The 26,687-nt window shown below is 36.9% G+C and overlaps 1 protein-coding gene across 5 annotated transcripts; it reads right to left on the bottom strand.

The window, feature by feature from the left end:
- Nucleotides 1–1,666: 1,666 nt before the first annotated feature.
- On the bottom strand, nucleotides 1,667–25,062 carry LOC306902153 (uncharacterized protein). 5 transcript variants are annotated; one of them, XM_079470484.1, is made up of 28 exons: nucleotides 24,980–25,041; nucleotides 20,333–20,392; nucleotides 20,211–20,255; nucleotides 18,786–18,860; nucleotides 18,284–18,329; nucleotides 17,451–18,166; nucleotides 17,275–17,361; nucleotides 17,121–17,168; nucleotides 13,218–13,280; nucleotides 13,071–13,130; nucleotides 12,953–12,988; nucleotides 12,666–12,707; nucleotides 12,526–12,591; nucleotides 9,918–10,013; nucleotides 9,653–9,709; nucleotides 9,350–9,445; nucleotides 8,869–8,916; nucleotides 8,685–8,741; nucleotides 8,553–8,606; nucleotides 7,602–7,655; nucleotides 7,427–7,510; nucleotides 4,747–4,800; nucleotides 4,573–4,656; nucleotides 3,991–4,077; nucleotides 3,618–3,657; nucleotides 3,486–3,540; nucleotides 2,788–3,121; nucleotides 1,667–2,692 (listed from the first exon to the last, which is right to left on the bottom strand). In XM_079470484.1, exons 1-28 carry the CDS (start codon nucleotides 24,980–24,982, stop codon nucleotides 2,279–2,281), a joined length of 2,961 nt encoding a protein of 986 aa, XP_079326610.1. In that variant the 5' UTR covers nucleotides 24,983–25,041; the 3' UTR covers nucleotides 1,667–2,278. The 5 variants fall into 5 exon arrangements, 3 of the variants coding, with proteins under 3 accessions (XP_079326610.1, XP_079326609.1, XP_079326611.1); XM_079470483.1 differs by having other exon boundaries at nucleotides 17,451–18,329; nucleotides 24,980–25,062; XM_079470485.1 differs by lacking the exons at nucleotides 17,451–18,166; nucleotides 18,284–18,329.
- Nucleotides 25,063–26,687: the final 1,625 nt, after the last annotated feature.

Genomic DNA, 26,687 nt, shown 5'->3' with positions numbered 1-26,687 from the left:
ATAAAATTATTAAATGCCTGATTGGTATTTATGAAACTATGCTACGCGTATGCAGTAACCGTTTTATAAAAGCAATTGCATTTTATAACTGCTTCGAGGGTCTTATTGCTGTAATTTAACACACTTAGGGCATCTAGTGGATTTAAACAGCACTGCAGTTTCCGCCTTTTATATTTAGAAGAATTTCAGCAAATGCGCGTTCCCGCGACGGGTGCCTTTCACGGCAGGCGTGCTTTTCTCGGCACAACACCTGACACATATAGTGTCTGACCTCTAAGGATGAAAGGAACGATAACAATATCTTTGCAACATGGCATAATTTACTCTTGTGTGTTGCACGTGTCCGCCTTTGTGTAAGCAGTGATGTCATCAAGACGTCATGGCCACTCTTTTCAGAAGAAACAGTGAAAAATGCAGCGTAAACAATAACCAAAACATGTGGGTCCTTTTCAACATAAGCGTTTTATTTATTTATTGTATCTTGAAAGAAAGAAGCATCCAGCTCTGTTTACGGCTCAAGAAGCCAGTTCAATAAATGTATATATTATTTATGTAAAACATTTATTCCATAAAAGCAATCGGGTGACATGATAGACATTGTCTTTCAGTCCGCACGTATTTACTGTCTTAAACTAGACTTCATTTTAACTTCGTTTCTGTTTACCTGCACATAAACGCACGTCATGTCACTATGTTTTCCAGTTTCTGCTCAGGCACATTTAGGTAAGACTGCCATCTAGTGTCACATCTAACAAACAGCATTCATTTTTAAAATGTGACTCCAATGACGTTAAAAGGATTTGAAGTAGACAGCCTCACACGAATCACGAACACTTAGTAGAAGTAACAAAACAATGCATCCATTTGAATAAACAATCCAGTCAACATTTAGCTTCTCCGGTCCCACAGTGATTGAAATGAGTCGCTATGGTGACAATGGAACATTGATATTGCAATTCCCTCTATTTCTTGTAAATTAAATACAACCAGCTAATTTTTCTGAAGGTGATTATTTATTTACTTGTCTCTTTTGAAGTATCTAGCGAAGCATACATTGCATCTTGAATAGATTTCTGGAGAGTTGCATGCCCAACTAAGTGGCTCGAACTTTATATATTGCTTGAAGGGTATCCTGGATTTAATGGCAACAAAATGCTGCTTGTACATGATTTTAAACATGCACCTGTTAGTCATAATATCCAAGTGGTTACTCTGGAGCCTCTGTGACCCAGTTCTTGTCATTCTGTGTGTCTTCCATTGGATCACTGATATGCAGATTCTGTCTCAATATGCAGACTCTGGGTTTGGGGAGTCCTACTCAGCCTTCTTGCAAGTGTCATCAGAAACCATTCCAATCGCCTCTTCTGCTATTTTACTCAGTGAGAATACAAAAAGGTCGGCACTCTTAAAATGTTTTCGTATAGTTTTAGGCAGGGGATAGAAGTACAAATGTATTGTAGCAAAGTATGTAACGGTTTCTGTAACGATTTCACAATGTAACCAATGAGAAGCAAAGATTTGATTGTGTTTTGTGAAAGTTATTACATTATGAAAATCTCATTACATTATTTGATTACGTTAATAATTAATGAATAATATGTTCAGTTATTACATTTTGAGTGGCTACAGTACGGTGTTAATGCAAGATTTATGTTAAATGCTCTTTCATTTGTAAGTTGTTTTTGTTTATTCAAGTTCAAAACATTTGAACAACCATATAGTCATTTTTGCAAGATTTGAAAGAATAGAGGACTTATTTCTACAATTGTGCAAAACTTAAACGGATGGTTGTGACTGGGGCTCAATCTTGTCATTGTTGTTTGACATGGCCTTCCTCAGTCATTGTTAAAGACATCAAAGTTATATTTTCACAGAATGTACTTTAAATCATGTAGAATGATTTGAAAACAGTAAATCACAAAAAATACTTTAGCTGGTTTTTCACAGGCAAGGGGAAATAAATTACATTACAGTTTTTAATATGGCTGTTTTATGATATATTTTTTTGAAGGCAGTAGGAACATTAAGCATGAACAATTGATTTTCGCTTAATAAATTCCGTTTACCTTAAGGAAATATTGTCATCATAAGTAACTTTAACCAATATAGCAGTATAGTAAATATGTTGCAGTAGCGATACCCGTGTGGTCGGATTAGACATCTTTTAAAAATAGGCTACTGTAAGTGGCTAAAAGTTCAGAGACATTATTCTTTATTCTCCATAGCATTATGGAGTAGATTGCTTATTTAACTGGTCTATTCTAGTTATGTCCATTTTTCAAAGGTTTCCAATTGCATCAAGTAGCTTTTCTCTGATGGAGTTGAGCTCCACTAAGGCTTCGTGCAGATGCTTGGCCAAGGTTCTAACTTCAGCAGTCACCTCCTTTTTACATCCTTTCTTCACGTCTTTTGACTCTTTTGTAAAGTACCTGTCCATTCCTTTGTGAAGGCTTTTCAACCTGGCCAGTGTATTGTTCATTATTTCTTCAGCTCGCTTTACTGGGTCAGTTACAAAGGTAATGGTTTGCAGAGCTCGACGTACGTCCCAGTCACCGAGATAGTAGTTGTTTCGTCGTAGTAACGGATGGCTATGTAGGCGTCTAAGACCATCAGTTATAAATTGCAAACAGTGCTGCATTTCAATCAACTGGGCCTCGTAGTCCTGAACGATTATTTCAATCTTCTTACGGTCCTGCGCGGAGATGTGGATATACAAAGTGATGTTTGTAATATAAACATTTATCATTCAAAACATCCAAAATATTTTTGATAAAAAAAACTGCATACGTGCATGTTGTTGAAATTATCCGAAATAGTCGCTGAAGCCGCTGTGATGCCACCTGCGGTTGCCACACCTAGTCCAATGGCTGAGATTAAGAGTGAAGCACCAAAAGTGACTGGCGCTAAAGCCAGGCCAGTGATAGCTGCAGCCCCTCCAAGAGCTGTGGTGGTTCCTCCAGTGATGTTTACTATTTGTGCCCGATGATGGAAGTTGCTAAGGTCATCAGCAATGGAATATAAAATCAGCACATGCTGGTAGAGAAGTTCAGCTCGCTCCATGAAGAGTTTTAAGTATACGCGGAGGCCACGATGGACCTTGTCTGCAATCACTTTAAAAGATCTTACAGAAGAAAAAAATAGTAAAAATAGTAAAAGTATTGAAGTTTTATCAAGAATTTACAAAGAAGCGATACAAAAATGCTACAAAAGTCAAAACCACACCTTCCAAGACCAACATCAGACCAGCTAAGACTTGTTGTGTGTGACATTGTAGTGCAAGACATAGGAATTATCATGCACTACAATGTACCAACTTTTAAATTTGTGTCCCTTTTATGTCCCTTTTATATTAGATTCTAGTGTACACTGTAAAATCAACACTTCTCATTCTGATGTTGATTTGGTGTGGAGGTTTCAAAGCCTCAAAATCATGACCGCTAAGCAGGATAACTTTTAACGTAAGAACAGGTGGAAATAATTCTTACATGTTCTCATCCTCTTTCACGCTGATTGTCTCATCAGGCGGCAATTCATCCCAAACTGAAAAGTGTAAATAGCTGTTAAAATATGATACGAAATAAGAAATGAGATATGTGAATTATCTGATATCAACATACACTCCACTGTATTCCACCACTCCATGAGGCTGTCAGTGTCCTGTCAATAAAAGATTCCTTACATAAAATCCATCTGCAGCCAGCTATTTTAATGTGTAAGTTCAACAAGTCTTGAATCTTACAAGAGCAAATGTGACCCTGCATGTGAAAAGTCATTTTGGTGACATCAACATTTGTAAAATCTAATAAATCATTTTTTTTCTAAAATCTAATTCAAGTCATAATGGAATTAAGGGTCAAACATTGTTGCTCATATCATAATAGATTTTGAGACTTTAGCCTGAATGTCATAGGCAGGGTCACAAATTACTAATAAACTGAATACTTGCCACTGAAAAAATTAGCAGACAGCAATATTAGCTGAATTACTGACCTCCTCTTCTTCCACTTTTTCAAGGACCTCCTTTTCCTCCTGACCTCTTGCTCTTCTTATGTCCATCCGAGCAGACACCCATTCAGCCTTGCCGTGGGAGATAAAAAAGGTTAAAAGAAGAAAAAGTGGTGAAAGAGATTGAACAATCCATTTTAATCTTAATCAGCTGTAACATCAAGAATTGAGAAGTTACTGTCAGAAATAAATATGTACTTTTTTGTCGGGGCAGGTCCCTTTCAAAAAGGTCCTAATATGTACCATAAGGTACAGATATGTACACATGTGGAACAAATGTGTTCCTTTGAAATACTAATATGCACTTTTTAGGTGCAAATGTGTACTTTTTTGAAAGAGTACTGCCCCAGTGGCAAAAGGATACATATCTTGACTTTTTTCTCACTGCATTTCAGGTGTTTGTCAACATTTCTGAGAATAGTGGTGCTGTAATAATGTTAGATACGTTGGAAAATAATGTTTTTTAATATAATTAAGCATGAACAATTATTTTAGTAAATCTCAAAAACAAACTCTAATAAATAATAAAAAACAAAGTCTATTGTACAAATATGATATTCATTATACCGTAGCAGCATCCGACAGAAAATAGTCTTCAGATGTGGCACATGGACGGTCAAGGTCTTGAGTAAAGTCCTTGGTTTCTTTTTCCTGAGAAGAGCAGGTACAAATCTTTTCACTTGGTGTCATAAAGGATTGAGCTATTTTAGAGAATGAACTATACTACGAATATACGATTACCTTGGACCATTTGAGAGGCTTGCCCATTTGCTTGGATTTCTTTGGTTTATTTTCCTGGGAAAAAAATCACCAACATACAGCTTGTATAAAGTATGTAATTAGTTTCTAAACATTTTCATAATTCCCCAAATGCTTTTGATTTAGCGTAATTTATATTGAACCAGTTACATTAATAACTCAATTAAAACATATAAATAGTAAACACATAATGACATGTAACATCTCACAACATAACAGTGCTTAATCCATGTTTAGGTTGAACTGTTCACCCAACATACTACTGACGATTCTACAAAACGCCTGCATTCTCCCTTTTGTAATGTCTAAGGGATATGTTCACTAATATGCACTTTTTATGTTTAATCTGCAGTCAGTGTTTAGGATTACCAGCCTGTGGACAAACCGACATATAACGTCTCGCTTTCGGATGTAACCTCAGTTCCCTGATGGAGGGAACCGAGGCGAGTCACGAATGAGAGTCCTCACAAATCGTAACCATCCAGTTGTGTAGTTAGACATCAATTTGTGTGACCACAATGAGAGGCACTTACTACCGGCCGTACAGGCCTTGCTACTCTAGAGGCGAGTAGGTCGGCCGACACCGTACGGAGCACTGGGAAGTGCTACCCCCTCATCTGCCGAAAGGGAGATAATATGTGTAATACCTACACGGTCTCACCAGTGGTGAGAACTCACGGTAGTAGTAGTGCAGGGCCCAAACCAGGGGTGCACAGAAGCGGTGGAGTCCACCGAGGGGAGGTCACAGGTTAGCTGACAGGGGAACCAAGAGTGAGAAAGCATCATACAGGACTACCAGAGGTTCCAGAGGTCTGGTCTCGGGTGGAGGGGTGGTCAGGGAGTACCCAAGCGGGCAATGGGAGGTGTTCAGGGGGGAGAATAGGACCACATGTGCCTACCCACACTGCTCCCAATGAGCTGGACCTTGGGGGATGGAGTCACCAACTTCCGCTGAGTGACCTGTTGAGAGAGTACCTCTGACTCCAGAAAAGGAGGCGTCAGGCGAGTTGTGACATCTGCCATGAATGAACGCCACCTGACGGTTGACATAAGCTAGGGCAGCCATGCTGTCTGTCTGCAGCATGTGCTTGCCCCAAATGAAAGACACCTCCGACCAGCTACTGAAACGCCCAGGGGAAATCACAACTGCCAGGACGTGTTCCGCTGCTCTGATTCTTACTACTGGATCTACGATGCAAAGATCGCTCAGCATAAACCTCTCAGGATCCGAAGAACAAAAAGGTAAATGAACGGGTAGGTCATTCAGAGTATCCTGGAGAGATGAGGTCTCAACGTCCCAACAGCTCAACATGGGGGTGCCACAGGGCTCAGTGCTTGAACCGCTACTCTTCTCCATTTACATGACATCCCTCGGCTCGGTCATTCAGAAGCATGGCTTCTCCTATCACTGCTATTCGGATGACAAACAACTCCACCTGTCATTTCAACCGGACGATCTGACAGTCTCTGCTCGCATCACGGCATGCCTGAGTGACATCTCACTTTGGATGAAAGGATCATCACCTGCAGCTAAACCTTGCAAAAACTGAACTGCTTGTGATCCCAGCCAACCCAAAGATCCACCACAACCTCTCCATTCAACTAGGCTCATCAAACATTACACCGTCCAGCACAGCCAGAAACCTGGGGGTGGTAATTGATGATCAGCTTAACCTCTCAAGTCATGTTGCCAGCACCACCCGGTCCTGTAGATTCAACCTCTACAACATTAGGAAAATTAGAACTTTCCTATCAGAGCACTCTACGCAAATACTAGGCTCTTGTCTTGTCCAAACTGGATTATTGCAATGCGCTTCTGGCTTGCACAATGAAACCTCTCCAGATGATCCAGAATGCAGAGGCAAGAGTGGTCTTTCTTCAATGAACCGAAGAGAGCGCATGTAACTTACACTGGCTCCCTGTTGCCACCCGCATAAAGTTCAAAGCTATGCTCCTGGCCTACAAGACCATCACCGGGTCTGCACCATCATATCTTCACTCGCTAATGCAGACCTATGTTCCTGCCAGATCCCTGCGGTCTGCAAATGAACAACGATTAGTGGTACCAGTCACTCTCGTGTACCTTCTCTGGATCCATTCCACATTGTTGGAATGATCTGCCTGCTGCTACAAGACCAGCAGACTCTGTTGCCATCTTTAATAAACACCTGAAAACGCATCTCTTCTGTCAACATGTAGCTGATTGATTTTAACCTCTAATTCTTTTCTGTATTCTTAAAAAAAAAACTACTACTAACCTCACTATTCTTAGCTTTGTATACTGTGCTGGGCTTTAATGGACTAGTTTTTATGCACTTATGCATTTTGTTGGATTGGATTCAATTTATTGTCATTACACACGTACAAGTACAGTGCAACGAAATGTATTTTTAGAAGAAGATAAAGCATAAGATGGGGAAGGTGAGGAGAAAAACATGTACACAATACACCATAGACAAGACTTGCAACAGGGATAAGTAATCCAGTTCCAACAAGCAGCCATCTGGTCCTGCTGCCACCATCTGGTCCTGCTGCCAGGTTGCCTATGTTGTTATAATTGCTTCCAACGTTTCCTCATCTGTAAGTCGCTTTGGGTAAAAGCGTCTAAATGTAAATGTTTTCAAAGTATAATCGGAAAAGATAGGTTCTCAAATTATCATACCTTAGAAGCATTAGACAGAAAATATTCTTCAGAGTTGGTATATGGAAGGTCAAGGTCCTCAGGAAAGTCCTTGGTTTCCTTATGCTAAGAAGAGCAGGTACGCACATTTTTATTTTGGGTCATAAAAAATTGGTGTCAGTTGATTTAGTATAAACTAGTACGTATACACAATTACCTTGGACCCTTTGAGATGCTTTCCAATTGGCTTGGATTTCTGTGGTTTATTTTGCTGGGGAAAATCATCAACAGCTTGTATCATTTATGTACTTGGTTCAATAAAAGGTAAGTTCAATCAACAATCACTTGTATAAATTATGTACTTTGTATTAAAATTGGTATGAAACCATTTCCTGTGGCTCAGTGGTAAGAGCATGTGCTAGCAGTGGCAAGGTCATGGGTAAGATCCCAGGGGATTGTACATAGTCAGAAACAAATGTATAATGCAATGCAATGAAAGTCGCTTCGGATAAAAGAGTCTTCCAAATGCATAAATGTAAATGTAATAGAATTTTTGGATAAACTATCTCTTTAACTTGTGTCATCATTTTCACGTTTAAACAAGGAAAAATGGAAGCGTTTTGCTTTTGCATTTTTGAAAAGTTTCACGTACACAAGACAGCGACACACATCACAACTGTCAGCATCTACATGGATCAGGAACACGGATAAAAATACTGTAGTATGCACGCCAGGCCAGTGGATGGAGATGTTGTTGCGTAAAAAGAAACAGGACGTGCCTTGGCACATACATCGACCAACAGTATTAAAAGCACTCTTGGCTTATAACTGGGCCTGTGTATTTGTGTGTGAATGTAAATAATGTGTCTCTTCTGGTCTTATTTGTGCAGCAAAGCCACATTTTGCTGGGGAAACGTTAATACATAGTCGAGCAGCCAGAACTCACAGTACAGCTCAGGTTGTAATTTAGGTGAAATGTTGTTACAAATTATTGAGCATGTTGACATTTTAACTATGTTTATGTGGCTTCTAAGCTAAAATATTTTTTTTGTTATTTACAAAACTAGCCTACTGCTAAATTACATCTCCTGCATTAAACAGATCTGACCAAAAATGTTTCATAAGAATAATGGTACGATAATATGGTACACTATAGCAAATAAAATACCTTCAAATGTTTCAGGGTCAGTGCTGGCACTGTAGAAATCGGTGTCTTCATTATCTACAAAAGGTACATGTAGAAATACAAGTAAAACTCTGAAAAATCTTTAATACTGGAAAATGTATGTGATATGTTTACCTCTGAAGCATCACTGTGTGTGTTTGGTTGCAGCTTGACCTCTGCATCTTCAGTACTCTACAAAAGAAAAGTACCAGTGAGGTCTGCAAATGCGGTGTACGATTATTCAATATTCGAAAGTCTGTGAATCATTACATTTTTAATATAGGTTGGATTTTTCTCTGGCATTAGTGTGAAGCATTACCTTGGATTGACTTTGCAAGCGGAAAACCTTAAATTTTGTTGATTTCTTCTGTACAGAGGAAAAATAAAACCCAAGTAATTTTTAGAGATAATATTGAGTTAGGATAATAAGTTTTGTTGCTGCAGCAATAAAGAACCAGATTATTGTGGGGAAAAATTACACTACAACACACTTTAGATGATTCCAACATGTGTTTGTGCACATCAACTTTAGAATGAAAGACTGAATGAATGATGATGAATATATGAAGAATGTTGGTTCCAAAATGCGATAACTCATGTTTTCTTTTGTACATTCCAACAAATCAATCAAACCGCAGTTGGTTTGTTTTGATTTAAGCCAGAATAACAAAAAATACATATATAATTGTCCTTGAAAAAACGCATAGTTTGCACAATATTAATAAACATTTGAGGGGAATTCAAAACATACCGATGAACAAAAGACATGCACTGAGGCCAGATTTTAAAACGGCACTTACTGGTCGACAGTCTTGAATCTCTTGATGGTTTTCGTTGAAATCTATGGAAGTGAAGGGAACTGTTCCTTTATGAAATTCTTTCTCCTTACTGGCTTCCTGTTTGTAACAGATAAGAATACACACGAGAAAACAAATCATCTGAGTCTCTCAACTGGTGCCATGAAGATATAGTATCTGGTCCGGCCTTGTCTTGTTTAAGGCAAGACATTTGATCTCAAACCTCAACAGTGAGTTTCAAAACAAAAAAAATATACACATCACAGAGAATGTGTTAACTCCCGATTTCTTATATGGTTTACTCACCATAGTGTCAGTAGCGTTCATTTTGTGAAAACTCTTCTTTCTGATCTGCTTTGAAACCTCATTAAATAACAACGATTTTATGATTAGCAAATGGTGTTCTGTACCAGTCAATGTCACTTTTTACTCAGCCATTCAACCTTAGAAGAGGCATTGGTGTTATCAGCACTGTATAGCCTATAGTGTTATACATATTTTCTCTCACAATAGAAATTAGTGCTACAAATTTATAAATGCCATCAGATAAAATTTTTAAAACACCACTTACTGGTCGAAAGTCTTCCATCTCTTGACGCTTTTCATTGGAATTAAAAATTGTGAAGAGATCTGCTTCTTTGGGAAATTCCTTGACCTGATTGGCTGCCTAAAAAAATGATAAGAATTTCACACACTAGTAATCTAGTCTTAATAATACAAACTTCGTAATAATTTCTAAATAACTATTGTGCGTTTTTATCAAGCATCTGTGACAAATAAAAACACGCCCAAGACACGCTTGACATTATACTGACAGGATGCCTTAAATCAATGACTGTTCCTACAGTTGTAAAGTTATGACAAGTACACATTATCATTTATGATAAATAAGCCAATGAACCTTTTCGATGAAACCAAGATAATCCAATATGATTCTTCGTATACAAATCACATTGCATGTGTTTGGCAATGCTGTCCATCATTTATAAATGTGCAGAGGAGAAAGCCAAAGCTCACACACTGCACTTTCATTCCGCCTGCACTTTACACTTACAATATGGCTTCACCAAGGAATAAAGAGCGCTACATAGTTTTGGAGGTTGTGTAGGAACTGTTTAATGCTGGTGATGAAGAGCAAAATACTAAATGTCAAAGACTGCATAATAGAATATATTTTTTTCAGACAATAAATTATTAAATTTGCAGGTAATAATATTATTACCAATAATATAAAAATTAATAAGCAAAAAGGAATTGAATTGATAAGGAAGCTGATTCATTACATCTCTAAGATGGTGTGTGACCTAAAGTTTCACCAGCACCGAAGCAACATGACCTGAATCTGCATTAATCACCAATCTTAACATTTATGATGGGACTGTTTGAAGACATCATTCCCTGATCCAAACCTGTTACACTGCAGCTCAAGTCAGGACAGAATCATGAAATGAGCTTTGGGAAACTGATATGAATGAAGGATTTAAGTGTATAAAAAGTCTAAGGGATGAACCTCACAGGGCCTGTACTGATGCATGCGCTACCATCAGTGTCATATTTTACCAGCATTAAGAGATGTTAGGTCAGTAAACAATGAAATCGTTTTAAAATCTAAATCTCCAAGTTTGTTCTTTATATTGTCAAGGTCAATGCATTGAAGTTTTGGCTTTTATTGCATGTATTCAACCTTTCAAGACTTTAAAAAGTGTATGCGTCTTGTGTCTTTTGTGGAGAATTCACAATACACTAAAATCAATAATATATCACAATAAAATCTTATTTTCCTCATATCTATACCACATTTTCGTACTTACACGGTAAATGCCTTTCAGGTGATGTGGACACCTGTAACTGCTAAGGCGATTTAAGGAGATCCAATTTAAGAAATGTTATTGAAATGGAATGTCCTTCAGACACTTTCCTCTATGCAGTGAACAGTGAAGGGTATAAAACACTATTTTGTGGGGAAAACCCCCATCTATTTGCAATTAACCGCTAAAAAAGAGAATTTATAAAAAAAAACAAAGTTAATTTATCAAAATATACAACTTCAGTTTACAACTGCTTTAAAATGTTATAAATATCTCAGAGTAATCTGACTGTGCATCATTTGAAGTTATACTGAAAAGGTTTTAAAATTTGTCATAATCTTCAAGCAGGGAATAAAAAACGGATGTAACTACGTCTTTTGAAAAAAAAAATTCTTATTACTGAACTTTGACAAAACTTAAGTGTTACTTATTGGACCGAAAACCGCCATACGTGACAACCAAGAATACTGCTTAACTTTTGATGGATGTTTCACAAAACCCTCGTCTTCAGCAAAGAATCTTGGTGTTTTATTCGATAGTACTCTGTCAAATGACAAACACCTGTAAAATTGTGTTTTTCCATCTTAAAAATAGATCTAAACTACGTCATATGCTGTCACCATCAGATGCAGAGAAGCTAATTCATGCCTTTATGACATCAAGACTAGATTACTGTAATGCACTATTAGGTGGTTGCCCTGCAGGCCTATTACAAAAACTACAACTGGTCCAAAATGTGGCAGCTCGAGTTCTTACTAGTACAAAAAAGTATGAGGATATTAGCCCGGTTCTGTCAAGCTTGCACTGGTTACCTATAAAGCATCGCATTAACTTTAAAATCTTGCTTATTGCCTATAAAGCCCTGCATGGTTTAGCTCCTTGGGTTGGATATAGGCAATCATACGTTTAGCGTAGCCTTCTCTGTCAGGGGTGAGGGTTGATGAATGAAGAAATTTTCATTTGCCGTACAAGCTCCAAAGAAGCTTTGCTTTCAAATGTCACTTTTTTTAATAATTGCTATTTTCTGTTCTCTTTCTGAAGTTTACTTCCATTTCGAATCATCTTTGTACCATCTTTGTATACTTCAACAAAATTGTAATTTTTACATAATTCACATTATTAGGTATTTATTTTTAACCTGTCGTTTCTTCTAAATTACACAAAACGCATGATAAATAGAAAGGACATGATTACATTCAAGAAAATAAAGATAACAATTGACATTATCATCTGAGTGGTCATTAAAGCAACTTTCAGTGTTCCAAGTAGGGCAAACACATATGTATAAACTTGCCGTCTAAGTAATTTAAAACATATAAACACAATTGACAAAACTTAATATATATAAAATTAAGTAGTATTAATGCCTACCTTGTTAAAACCAATAACAAATCCTCTTTGTGGAACAAATGTGACTTTGACTTTCTTTTTTTGTTTCTATTAAAAGAAGAAATGAGATGATAAGTAATAACAATAATAAAAGACAAAAACAGGTAATATTTTATTTCTACCTTTGTAGCATCCGTTCCATCAATTCCATTGATGTCAGGAACCTAAAACACAGGCAATTTATGTAATCTGCAATATGTTTTTATTGATGTCAATTAGGTTTATAATGACATATATTGGTACTTGTATCTGGCCAGAGGAGTAATTACGTTCTGTTTGGAAACACTGGCCACAGGAGAACCCCACAATTATAGTTAGATTTTAAGGTAATATTTTATTTTCCCCGAATGGCGCACATTAAAAAAATCGATATTGCTACACTATGATATATAGTAGATCACTGACTCACCCGTATTGAATCTCTTCGAAGCTTTAACTTGCCAGTCTGACAACAAACAAACATTACATAAATCAGTGAAATGCCAGCTTGTGTACAGTTTTGTGGTACCTTGTTTCGCTTCACTTACTGGTTTCCGTTCAGGGAAAAGTTCTGGATAGTCCTCCGGCCAGTCTTCTACGCAATATTCCTAAAAATCATGTGATTCAGTGTGTATGTGCAATTTATCTCCTACAATAACAAGTCTGAATTTAAAATCCCCCACACAGATGCTCACCTGACCAGTGAGAAGAATGTCCTCATAAACTGGGAGATTAAGCTCTGCTGTTGATGTCATGTTCTGTTAAATCGTAGAAATAGATATCAGTTGGCTGTTATATATTTCAGCACAATCATGTGTCAGTGGCTTGGATATTGTGTGATAATCACAAAAAAACTGAATTAGATGTTTCATCCCGATTTAGATAAAACAACTACGTTCAGAAATTGTTACATTTTACCAAAATCAACCAGTGACATGGTAACATTGTATTCACTGTTGTACCGTACACAGCCCTTAGTTGTGTGGATCAATGTGACAACAAGATACTAAAGTTTTAGACAAGTATATTAATGGTGTTTATTCTCATCTCTTAACCATCCATTTGTATTGTCTCGTCCTGCAAACTTCACTATTAATATTCTATCCTTTAAAAAAACTACATTCTTCACTCATTGACGTTCAGGCAGTGCACGCAGTACCAATTTGATGAGACACACAAGAGCCAAAGCTATTGCACAATCGAAGCTGATGTAGCATTTCTTCTGGTGACAGTTTTTGAATGTCTGTTCACCAGATCTGGGATTTGGTGGATGGCTCTTGCATGTATTGCTGATACAAATTGATTGTTTGGCTTTGGCACACTTGGATAATTGTAGTTTTTGAATGACATTTTGACTGCTAACATGTAAACATTATTATTCTGGGTGTCAAACTAAAAATCAAACCCCAACACATGTTGTCATTGCTAATTTATATCCCAATATATCATTTAATAATGATGGTAAAATCGCGTGGCCGTCACGTCCGCTTGCTGACATTAACAGTTTCTCATGGAAACGGAGTACCCCGTATGTTTAAAAACTATGCTGAAGGGGTACCCTGCACATTAGAAAGAGACGCTTTCTTAGTCAAACATAAGTTGTATGTTTTGTCGTAGGGTTGCATCACATAAATTAATTTTATTAATGTCATTATTGTTTCGGTCATAGTGCCACCAACTGAAGTTCAAACTGCAACTTAATTTGTACACAAGCCTGGCTTGAAAAGTGAATTAGTGATGGCTTCAAATGGCTTTGGGTTTAAACATTTTTAAATAATGGTAACAAAAAACTTGTTAAAACATGCAGTGTGTTATCTAGTGTGATGTAAACATCTCTTACCATTATGCTTTAACATGATATCAGCATGGTTTAGGCTACCATATTTTAGCATTATAGTAACTATGACGTCCCAAGTGACATACTATCAGGGCCAGCGGAGTAACAAAATACTTGCAGCCTAGTTAGGCATTTTAAATACAAAATTTGAGTAACTGTACATATTTTTTTTTTAAATGGATGGTAATCAAATTACAGTTACATCCAAAAAGTATTTTAGATTAACAAAGTTATTTCTTGGAATTTTAATGTCATTTATTTCATTTTAAACATTAACAGGCAATTAATGTAAACAGCAATCTGTGATTCTCTGACTCTGACAATCTGCAAAACTAACATTTTTGTGATCGTTGTTTTTGAGTGTCTTGTTTAAGTTATTTTTAAGGTAATTTAAGGTCACTTTTTGTCCCACAGACTGACTTTCTCACAATTTTGAATTTTTAACTACAATTCTTTTCTTAGAATTGTGAAACATACAGTATGATGTCTAATGAGGGAAAACTGTAAACAAAGGACTTATTTTAAACAACAGCAGTTTTAATGTACCTTGTATTCCAAAGTATTCTAAAGTATTTAGATTTAGTAACAAAATGTGTGTAATCTAACGAAATAAGTTACAGATTACTTTTTAAAGCATGTATTTTGTTTTCTGTAATGAAATACGTTTTAAAAGCAACATTCCCAGCCCTGCAAACTATATACCATGCACTTAAATGATGCAGTACACTGCAAAAAACTCCAAAACATTGATGTCTTGTTTTCTAGTACAAATATCGAAACATTCTTAACTCAATATACAATTACTTGACAAGTATTTTGTTTTAAATGTTTACCATAAACTAACTTAATTCTTATATTTTCCTCCTTAAAAAGAGACTAAATATCTATGGGATCAGAATTGTTGCAATATTCTGAATAAATAAACTATAATACGCAAATAAATATATAGAGTTCACAAACATTTTTTAAATCCACATATGCACAAAAAGAGAACCATAAAAATATGTGAGACGTTCCTCAAAAAGAAATGGAATTCACAAATAGATTTGCAAATAAAAAATGTTTACAAATTTATTTGAAAGGCATTTATTTGTAGAAACCTTTCTGCACATTTGTGGATCGCTTTCTGTATATTTGTGAATCGCTGCACGCATCTGTGGATCAGTGCACACATTTGTGGATAGATCTCTGACGTTAGAAAGGTTGCAAAATCCACATCTGCACAAAGCGTGCGCACAATCTACAAATATCTCCCACTACCGCCCACTATCTACGCAAGCCAATCGAGTAACTTCCGCTTTCGTTGACCAATAGGGCACGTTCTTACTACAGCCAATCACGTTTTGCTCAGCACTAAAATTCAGGGAGCAAACATGGCGGCTAGTGGCGGTCTAAAATGTGTGAATCTTAATACTAATCATTAATGATTATTTGCATATGCACGTCTGAAGCGTTTATGACTTGATAAAAGCGTGCATGGACTGGGGGTACAATCTCGGCGACTAAAAACCAAAATCACTTCAAGAAAAATTCCTTTTCACAACTACATTCAAGTACATTACACCTCACATGTCTTTAGGATGTGTGTGAACGCACGCACAGGTTCCAGAAAATCAATGGCAGTTTGAACCGAAATCAGCCGATCCTGTCATCCCGGGACACCTCTTTTCCGGGATCTCTGTATGAAAAGGGCTTTACTGAAATCCCCTGTAATATCCAGTCCATTTTGTGCATTTGTATGGAGAATTTGTTGTGGCAAAGAGTTAGAGAAACTGTTTAAACACAGCAGAGATCATTCCGGAATGGGATAAACCGAGACATTTTTACAGTGTATGTACTCCTAGTGTGGGCATTTTTGAAGGGTTAGGATCACCTCAAATGGAACATTTAATGGCTTTCACTAACCGGAAGAAATGGATTTTCAAATGATGTCACGTCAAGAGCGAAGAGTCGAGTCTGTGAACCAACAAGTCTGTGTTTTGTTGGCAATTGGCATGTACGTGCATAGTGTAAACAACACAAACTTATAGTGAATCAACAAATATGCAATAATAATGCAATGATGTATTGTGCTTAAGTTCTGCCCATTGCATGCCTTCAGGGGCTGGCCTTTTCGGAAATAATTGTACAGCTGAATCGGTCTTTTATAAATGTGATCAAACTAAAGACTCTTTGAAGATACGAAGTATGCAATACAACTGTATAAGTGCTCAAGATTTATATGAGATTGGCCGAAACGCCACTTTAACTCTAGCATTGATTTCGCACCAGAGTTCCAAATCCCTCTTATTAATAAAATACTTAGGCAGGCATTTGAGAGAATATGCAAAACTATGTCACCCTATCATTCTCTTTATTTCACAACCAATCAATTAATATTATCAATACATTACTACCCCTTTTTCCTCTATCTTTTGAGTTAAATCCTTTAGCGGGGGCTTGGCCAGGCCCTTTTAGGGAAATTCTGTTGTTTCAAAGCTGAAATGAATTAAACTAACTATCTATCACAAAGGCTTACACAATAAGAGAGGCTTAAGTGAGATACCTTACTCAAAAAACTGCAATAATTTACTATTTAACTATTTGACGCAACAACTTCCCTTTTTAAGACATGATAACAGGATCACAGGTATGATCACTTCATCCCCAGAGCCACAGAATGATATTATTATGGTTGTTGGAGAAAGAAGATAAAACAAAAAAGAAGAATATTTTGAATAGTCCAAATCCAGCAGTAGAGGATGTGCTGTATTAAACTGACCTGGAAGCTAGTTGTACCACGAGAGCCAAGCGTGGGAGGTGATGGTGTCTGAAAATTATTAGTAGAAATATTTAGTTCATAAATAAACAAATTGCTTAACAAGGATAAATGAGTAAAATATGGAAGAACACGTCACCACAAAAGTAGAGAGTACCTGCAGCAAGGATGTGTTAAGGTTACTGAAAGCATTCTTAGGGGCTTTACTGCGAGGTGAAGGTACAGGAGGATGACCTCTGTAGTTCTATAAGATTAAAACATGATTTATTTTAGAAGATATTATTAGAAAATAACCCAGAATATTCATTACAGAGGTTTTAAAAAAAAACGCACCAGGTTCCCAATGGGTGAGGAGCTGGTGGAAGGTGCCGCAACAGCGGATATTTCTCGGATTCCATATTGTGAACCCATTTGAGAAATGTCATGCATTGTACCACCTGGGCTGGTGTGTGGCATGTCATAGTTACTCTTCTGGTGTTTAAACGTGACATCATTCGGAGTACTTGCTGGTACATCAGATAGATAATTAAACCCGTTAATATTGGACTGCATTAAAGGTGGAACTAATGGTGTAGATGACGAGGTCTTTTTTTCAGTGACGGAAGGGAATGTGTTAAAAATATCATTATTTGTTTCCTTGTTTTTGGAAATGAGAGGTGAGGTGGGAGGTAATGAATGAATTAGGTTATCTGTTGTTGAAGTCTCAAAGAATCTGGCCGTGTTCATGTTTTTTTGAAAAACTTGTGTAGAATTGTATTGTAATGTAGGAAAGGTTCTGGCTTCGGCCTGCCTGGAGAAAATACAGTCCACATGATTATCCCTCTGATTGGATAATGATGGAGATTCTGATTCTGTGTTCTGATTGGCTGGGGTGCTACGCAGGTCAGTGCCCGCATTTCGATTCAAAGGTTGACAAATGGCTGCTTCTTTATCCCAAATTTCATATGGTTGTGGGGTATGACAAACATTTAGCGTGTGGTTGTTGTGGAATGTTTGTGAATGGGTGTCCTGACAAAAATCAGGTGGAGGAGGCACAACCCAGTCCGGGGCTGGAAAGAGAGTATTATCCAAATTTAAATCAAAAAATGGTGGTGACTCTGTTTTTGTCTGGTTAACAGAGTCGATCTGTCCTATGTTTAAATTATTCAGATTTTGTAAGAATTTACTTTGTGAAAATGGTTGTAGAGGAGAACAACATAATTCACTGTAGTCCTGGAGAACAAATAAAATGAACAAAACATGAACGATTTTCTGTGGAATATAGTGAGCATTACCATAATGATTCATTTTGCATTAATGCATTAAACATTAATATTAGACACAATGATTCTATTTAAGCTGGATGCATACTGTAAGATTTTAGCCACAATCTCATAACATTTTTGGAATCGTAGATCATTTTCAAATGTCCTAGGCTGAAAACATAGACCTTATGTCCTTCAACAGATGATGAATGCATATTGTAATCATTTTATTCCAGCTCCAATTGTTCTGTCTTTTTGCCTGTGTCTATTTTTATGCAGAGTCTTGACTGACATTGACAACTGATATCCCGCAATGTGACATGACCTATAGGTTTAATGATCCAAACAGTGTGACATAAAAATGATACAGTTTGCACCCGGTTTAACAAAATCTTTTTCAAACATAGAATGTTGTCACTGATACCTGTGGGGTTGAATAGAAAGGATTCCTATTCAAGAAAGGATTCCTAGTATTCCATTGGCTGATGGGAGGCCCATTCTAAATAAGATAAGTTAAAAATAAGGAATTTAAGAGGGTGAAAACTAGGGTTGTAATGTTTATAATTCAGTTGAATTACACCACAAGTTGAGATGTACATGATAGTTTCACTTTTTGTGCTGCTGTGAAGTTGTGTGACAGAATGAAATCTCGTCACGGTGTGATTAGTGACAATAAATCTTCATCCCCAGGGTCTAATGTAAAGTAGCATCCTCACCACATTGGTGATGTGCTGGTTAGATACATTTCTTGCTTTAAGCCAACTCCTAGGCAGTGTCTGGCTTTTGAGACTGATGCAGCCCGCCTTTAACACGCTGGGTCCTGTGGTGCGAGCTAGGTGGAACTAGACGCAGTGTCACGATAAGTAACTAATAAGACAGTGTCCTACTTGCAGTATGTTGCGTTTCTTAGTTTCTCATCTGCTGCTACATACACACATATATATATATATATATATATATATATATTGATTATGCTGCTTTAAAACATTTAAACTGGAATATCATTGACATCTTATTACAGTCATTCGTGATGGCAGCTTACTTGAAGCTGAATGACGATAAAACATTTTGGCCCTGAAACCTATATTTTGGCTGATATATGCATATATAAAGGCAATCCCCTGTCCTGAATCCATTACTGAAAAGGTGAAAAGCTTAGGTTTTATCCTGGACACAGAGTTATAAAATTGACAAACAAATAAAATCCAATTTCTTTTACTTACGTCTTTTATCAAAAACGAAACCACTTTTAACAGCTGGTGACTTTGAGAAAGCAATCAGTGCAGTTGTGTTCTCAAGAATGGATTACTGTTATTCACTCTTTGCTGGAATTGACTTTGCTTTGGCGCGCTTGCAACATACATAACTCTGTGGCCAGAATGGTTATGTCAGCTAGAAAATTTGACCCTGTTACACCCTGTTATTGAGATCATTCAATTGGTTACCAGTATAGAGTCAATTACAAGATACTTGTTCCTTTTTTAAAGCATTACAAAACCTGGCACCTTCTTATCTCTCTTGCATAGTGTCAGTGTATACTCCATGCAGATCCTTGAGATCTGAAAAACCAAAACCTACTTGTTATTGTAAGAACCAGTTCCAAACTTTGGAAAGGTCGCACTCCTCTTGTTAGATTGGCGAAGTCCTTGCTATGTTTAGGGCCCTGCTATTATTAAACTTATACTGTATGATAGGGGTGGATCAGTTGTTAGTTGTTGGATAGCTTTCATGATGTCTTGATGTTTTTTGTATGTGATAGTTTACTCTGCATTATTATTGTAAAGCACTGGGCAACAACTGTTGTTTTATGTGTGCTATATCAATAAATAACCAAGAAAGAAAGTTTTACCTGTGCTGTTGGTAAAAATGGGTTGGTTGAACTTTGATGACCATTCTGTTAAGAAAAGGACATCATTGAAGGTTTTAATGATAGCATTTTTATTATTCATTTGCTGCTGATCAAAATCTTACTTCCACTGGTAGACCGACTGAAACATCAGCGCCTGGGAGGTCAGAAAATGAATCACCATCCTGTGTGAAACACAACATAGAAAAGTATTTACGTAAATATAACATACATACATAGTACATGTACATCTAGGGTACATGTAGTAGCACTTGTTGGTACGTGCTGGACTGGATTCAATTTATGAATTGACACACATGAAGGAGAACATTCTGACGGAGTGGAACAGACTCAAAGCGGTGTCTGTATTGTCATTGCCCTATATATAAACGCTGGATTCAATTTATGAATTGACACACATGAAGGAGAACATTCTGACGGAGTGGAACAGACTCAAAGCGGTGTCTGTATTGTCATTGCCCTATATATAAACGGTGGATATAATGCTGGATTTTGAGATCGTTTGGACTGATAGATGGAGGGCACTAAAAGATGCCGCAAATGAACCACACGCGGTAAGTGAAACGAAGTCATATGTCTTTGTTTTGTTGGCAATCGTTGCGCACATGCTTAAGTTCCGTCCCCACACCCCCCTGCATGTGTCGTATGTTTTTCGGAAATAATTGTAAAGCTGTATCTGTCTTTTATAAATGTGATTAAACTAAAGACTACGGATACTTGAAGGGTGCGATACTATTCTGTAAATCCTCAAGATTAACATGAGACATGCAGAAACTGTCTGAGTGTCGGCCACTTTAAAACTGTTTAAAACTTCATGGCAAAGATGGTAATGGTGAGAAATGAAGTGAAAGTGGTTTGTTGTAAGCGGAGACGGTAATGGTGAGAAATGAAGTGAAAGTGGTTTGTTGTAAGCGGAGATGGTAATGGTGAGAAATGAAGTGAAAGTGGTTTGTTGTTGTGAGCGGAGATGGTAATGGTGAGAAATGAAGTGAAAGTGGTTTGTTGTAAGCGGAGACGGTAATGGTGAGAAATGAAGTGAAAGTGGTTTGTTATGAGCGGAGACGTTAATGGTGAGAAATGAAGTGAAAGTGGTTTGTTGTAAGCGGAGACGGTAATGGTGAGAAATGAAGTGAAAGTGGTTTGTTGTTGTGAGCGGAGATGGTAATGGTGAGAAATGAAGTGAAAGTGGTTTGTTGTAAGCGGAGACGGTAATGGTGAGAAATGAAGTGAAAGTGGTTTGTTATGAGCGGAGACGTTAATGGTGAGAAATGAAGTGAAAGTGGTTTGTTGTAAGCGGAGACGGTAATGGTGAGAAATGAAGTGAAAGTGGTTTGTTGTAAGCGGAGATGGTAATGGTGAGAAATGAAGTGAAAGTGGTTTGTTGTAAGCGGAGACGGTAATGGTGAGAAATGAAGTGAAAGTGGTTTGTTGTAAGCGGAGACGGTAATGGTGAGAAATGAAGTGAAAGTGGTTTCTAGTAAGCGAAGATGGTAATGGTGAGAAATGAAGTGAAAGTGGTTTGTAGTAAGCGAAGATGGTAATGGTGAGAAATGAAGTGAAAGTGGTTTGTTGGAGACGGGTATCATATCACTGGAGTTGGAGACGGGGAATCACTGGAGTTGGAGACGGGGAATTCATTTGCAAGTACTCAGATACATAAGTAGGTAAGTATTCACAGGTAAGTGACAGTGTTTGGCAGTCTTAAATGTATACAAGACCAGACTACAGGCTTAAATTGTGTAGTTGACCAGAGAGTGATGGCAATGGTTCAATGGTGAGATCTTGACCGATGTAGATGTTGTGTTTCTGTTGCTCTTTTCTTTTTTGTTGTTCTCCACAGTAAAACATGCTATTAATTGTTAAATTAATAATAATTGATCATTGATTAACTATAAAATTGATTCACTATATTTGTGCAGTATTTTTCACTGTAAAAAAATAAAAAATTCGAATTGAAGAGTATATCATCAGTATATCATTTACAGTATTAATACAAAATTATATTGTGATATATATAAACACTTTTTAGTGGACTCAAATGAAAAAAGCTCACACAACTAAGAGATTTAGAAAATACAAGACTCTACCGTCAAATTTACAGTTAATGATTGTAAAACAAATATATTTTAAATACTACAAATATTATCTGAAATTTTCATTTTTAAACTCTAAACTGTTTACATGAGTATTTTAGTTCACCTCCAGCATTCATGTTGTGGATATACACCCAAATATGAAAACTGTTTTTATGTATTTTCATGATATCTTCCTTTTCCCCAAATAGCAGCTATGACATTTTTATGCTGTTCTTTTACCGCAATAAACATTGTATAAACTATTTTGAATTAGCATGAGATGGATTCAGGTGGAACATTAAACAATTGACAATTTTGCAGTTAAAGTCCGGGTAAAGAGAAGTCTGAGAACTGTTTCTAAACTACATAATTATAAATAATGTCACTTAGCCATGGATGTATGCTTCAATAGTGATGTAATATGCAATAATAATAAAGTAAATAACGAAGTAAACAATATGTTGTGGTGTTTTTGAGGGGGGCAGAATGCAGTCAGGGAAAGCGGTCTTTAAATGTTATTTACATTAAGCTCTTGTTGTGTCACGTAGTAACACGAAAAGTTTTTTGAGCTTTCTGTGGCTGTTGTATCAGCCTTTTACCACAAACAAATATTGGAAAAACAATTACTTTTAACCATTAACAGAAATGTCCTCTAACATAGTAACAAATACAAAATGGATGTGCGGAACAGCGAACAGGAAGTCACTCGCGGTAATGGCGCCCTCCATGGAGGCGTCAAGAAAAGGTTTAGACTTTTTAAAAAAGTTCAATTAATTTTGACTTGTACGTCGGACCTGTGCAGTAGCCTACGTAAACCCTATACCTCCTAAAGTGAAAGAAACACACCTCAAAGTAATGAACAATATTTTTTCTCATGTAATGTGATACAGACATTTTGGTGTGATGTATATAAATGGTTCAAGCAACAGTTGTCTTAATTCCCAACCTCTTTCTCATAACATTTGGATTGTTATTGCAAAGCAAGGGTGATGAGCTCTGTACTAATACAATTGTATGTCTAGCAAATTTCTTCATCCACAAATGTAGAATTGTGAAATCATCTCCCCAATTTTTTTTGTTTAAATGAATTTAAACTGTATATGAAGTCTTTAAAAAATGTTGAAAGATCCTAAACCACAAAAAACATATGATACCCTAAAATATTTCCCAACTGAGGTTAATAGCTGAACAATAACGGAATTCTTCCCTTATGTCATGGTGTAATTTTCATATTTTTTAATTTATTAAAATAAAAGTCCTTTTATAAATCATCCTTTTCGGTTTTTTCTAAGACTGCATATATATTTCCTGTTTGTATAAAGAGCTCAATAAAAAATCAATTTAAAAAAGCCGTAGCCTACGTACGTAGACGACGCCGTCCTGAACATTTATGGTCCTGCGTTGAGAGGATGCGTTACACTGCAATTACTCAAAACGCTAAAACGCGAGTCGGCTCTTTATGTTCGCCTATATTTTGCGCGTATGCTAGTGTTAATAAACGGCAATGGAAGCTGATAATGGAGTTGGAGCTGGTCGAAGTAGAAAACAGTTACTTTTAATTAAATTACTCGCCATGTTGTTCTTTGGTGAACTCTGAACTTGCCGGAAGAAGACGCCAGAGAAGAAGTCGCCGGAAATGAGGAGAGGATGTACGATGCTGCCAAACCGACCAATCACAGCGCTTGCGGTCCGCGTCCCATTGACGCGGTTACATTTTTTGGAAAGGTGCCGCATCAGGCTAATGCGTAGGTTATTCCCAGGGTACGCGACTCGGCGTAGGTCCTACGAACGACTATAATTTACGCTATAGCCACTGGGGATTCAGGTTGAGCGACTCGAGTGGGCGTGGCTTCCGCGCCAACAGCGGACACGCCCCCAGCGTTTGAGCGCTTATTTTTCCAAGATTTTGATAATTTATTTTACTTAATTTTTTTCCTCCATTCAAATTTGGCTGGGAGGGTAATTACACACTTTTCTGTTGTGTGACAAGCTCAGAACACATATTTTAATGTCACTTTACTCGGACTATAAACAGGTTTGGAAAAAGCCACATAGAAGAATCATGTGGACAATTAAATATACCCAAACTGTTGGATCTCAACAAGCACTCATCTGAACAGGATTTATCAATAAATTGATGCACTCTATGATAGAATTGAGCATGTGCACCAATTTTCACAAATTAAATAAACTGATTATAACCATTGGAAAAGTAAGAAAATTACAATTGTTACACTTTTAGAAATGAAATCAGAATCAGGTCTTATTTAAGCCCATATGTAGTGTTTGCCGTTCCTCTTAACACTATGCCAAGATATACAAATTTCAATTATTAATTCTGCATCATATCAAAGTGATTAGTTTCCTGTATTAAATAGGCTACTCGGTTGTATGTGTCCATATTTACAATTTAAATTTGGTTTAAACGTGAGACATAAGGTATTATGTAATGGAAATATTAAAATTAGACCAACAAATGTCAACATTAAATACTGTAAGTCACAGGAGTATGAGTATGGGTCCCCGTATCAGATACATCACTTTTGTTTAGCCATAATGTACCACATGTAGTGCAGCCTGCCTTACATTGAATTATCACCTGCCCTTCTAAACTAAAACAAAGAAATAAACACAAAAAAAACATTTAAACGTGTAACGATAATATAAAAACCTTACCATTTAGCCTAGTAGGGCTGGTAGAAGAGGGATTCTGGAAATATTTAGATGAACTGAACCACTCCCCAAACGGGTTTAAATACACGTTTACTCTCACAGCAGGTGATGCTTATCATGCCAGCACTTCTCTTAACACTCCTCACCTAAACTGAAATATGCAGTCTGGCCTGTTCCACTTTAGGTCATACAACGACAACTGATAAATGAAACTGAACCTGTGATGGGTTTCACCAACTTTTTCAATAAAATACAATTTATATAGAGCTTTTCACAATGTGCATTGTTCCAAAGCAGCTTTACTGGAAAAAATAAGACAAACACATAAAAGGTCAAACACAGCACAGTGCGTGGTATTTATAGAACAAGCAAGATCATTTAGGTAAATTATATCGAATAAATGCTGTCTCCCAGTGAGAAACTCCAATGATGAATAAATGGAGAAAAAAACCTTGGGAGAAACCAGTCTCAGCCGGAGAGCCAGGTCCCCTCTGATGTGTCACAGCTGCACTCAATGACTTTGATTTAAAGTTACTGAGTAAATGTTTATGAAAAATAGGGTGAGATTGGGAGAGCTTATTAGTTGTTATTTAGGAAATGTTCTAATTGAGTCTTATTTTGTGATCGATATCAGACAACAGTGCAATGTTATAAGCAGGGAAAATAGTAAAGGCATTATGTAACTGAGTGCAGCTATACTGTAACTTCAAACTGCTGTCATGTGATGTAAATTTAGCATTAATGTGACAAGTGGTCTGTTTTTGCTCTTGGTTGGGGATGGAATTGCCTGAGCTGGGATGGTAGGAGGATGGCACAGGATTGCACAGGATTTTCTACTGGACTTGGTGTAATCTCTCCCTACTTCTGGATCGGCATCCCGAGACGGGGGAGGAAGGCAGAAAAGAATAAATAGCGTAGCTGCTATTCATTAATTGTTTTTTTATTCAGTATATTATGCATTAAGTGAATGCTTGCCTGAAAAGATGTGTCTTTAATCTGGATTTAAATTGAGTGTGTCGACCCTCTTTGGTGGATTTAGTTTTGTGGACCAGGTCATGGCATTACCATGTCTTGTGTGTGTGTGTTATTTCTTTTCCTGAATGTTTCATGGATATTAAAATCTCAGACAATCAGTACTTTATCAACGTTAAACAAAAGGTCAGATAAGAAGTCAAATCAGTTTAGGGACCAGTAGGTCTATCCACAGTAGCCAATGTAAGAGAAAGCAATATTTTTTTACTTTTGTTTGGAACAATCATGTTCTATGCAAGCACTTCAAATGATTTAAATGCATGCTCTGTTCTTTGAGTTACAGTGAGAAAGTCTCTAAAGATTGTTGCGACACCACCACCTCGATCAACCAGACGTGTCTCATGCATATAACAGTAGCTTGGTGGTGTAGACTCATTTAGACCAAAATAATAATTTGGTTTTGGTAAGGCAGAGTACATCAAAACTGTTGTCTGGGATCATTTCATTTACAATAACGGCCTTTGACCTTATATGTTTAGTGACCTAATATTAAGTAGCCTGAACTTTAGGAGTTGGTTTTGCTCATTTATTAAATTGTCTTCCGGTTTAACCACGATTAGATTTTTTCTTGAACTTTTACTGAAATTATTATTATAATGTTTTTCCAGGGACAGATACAGTCTCAATGCATTTGGAAGCAGTTTTGCCAGTTTCATCATTACACAGCATAGTTCTAAGT

This window comes from Barbatula barbatula, assembly GCF_947034865.1.
Source record: "Barbatula barbatula genome assembly, chromosome: 1".
Classification (NCBI taxonomy): Eukaryota; Metazoa; Chordata; class Actinopteri; order Cypriniformes; family Nemacheilidae; genus Barbatula; species Barbatula barbatula.
The sequence above is the reverse complement of the archived record's forward strand: the minus strand, read 5'-3'. Positions and strand labels throughout refer to the sequence as shown.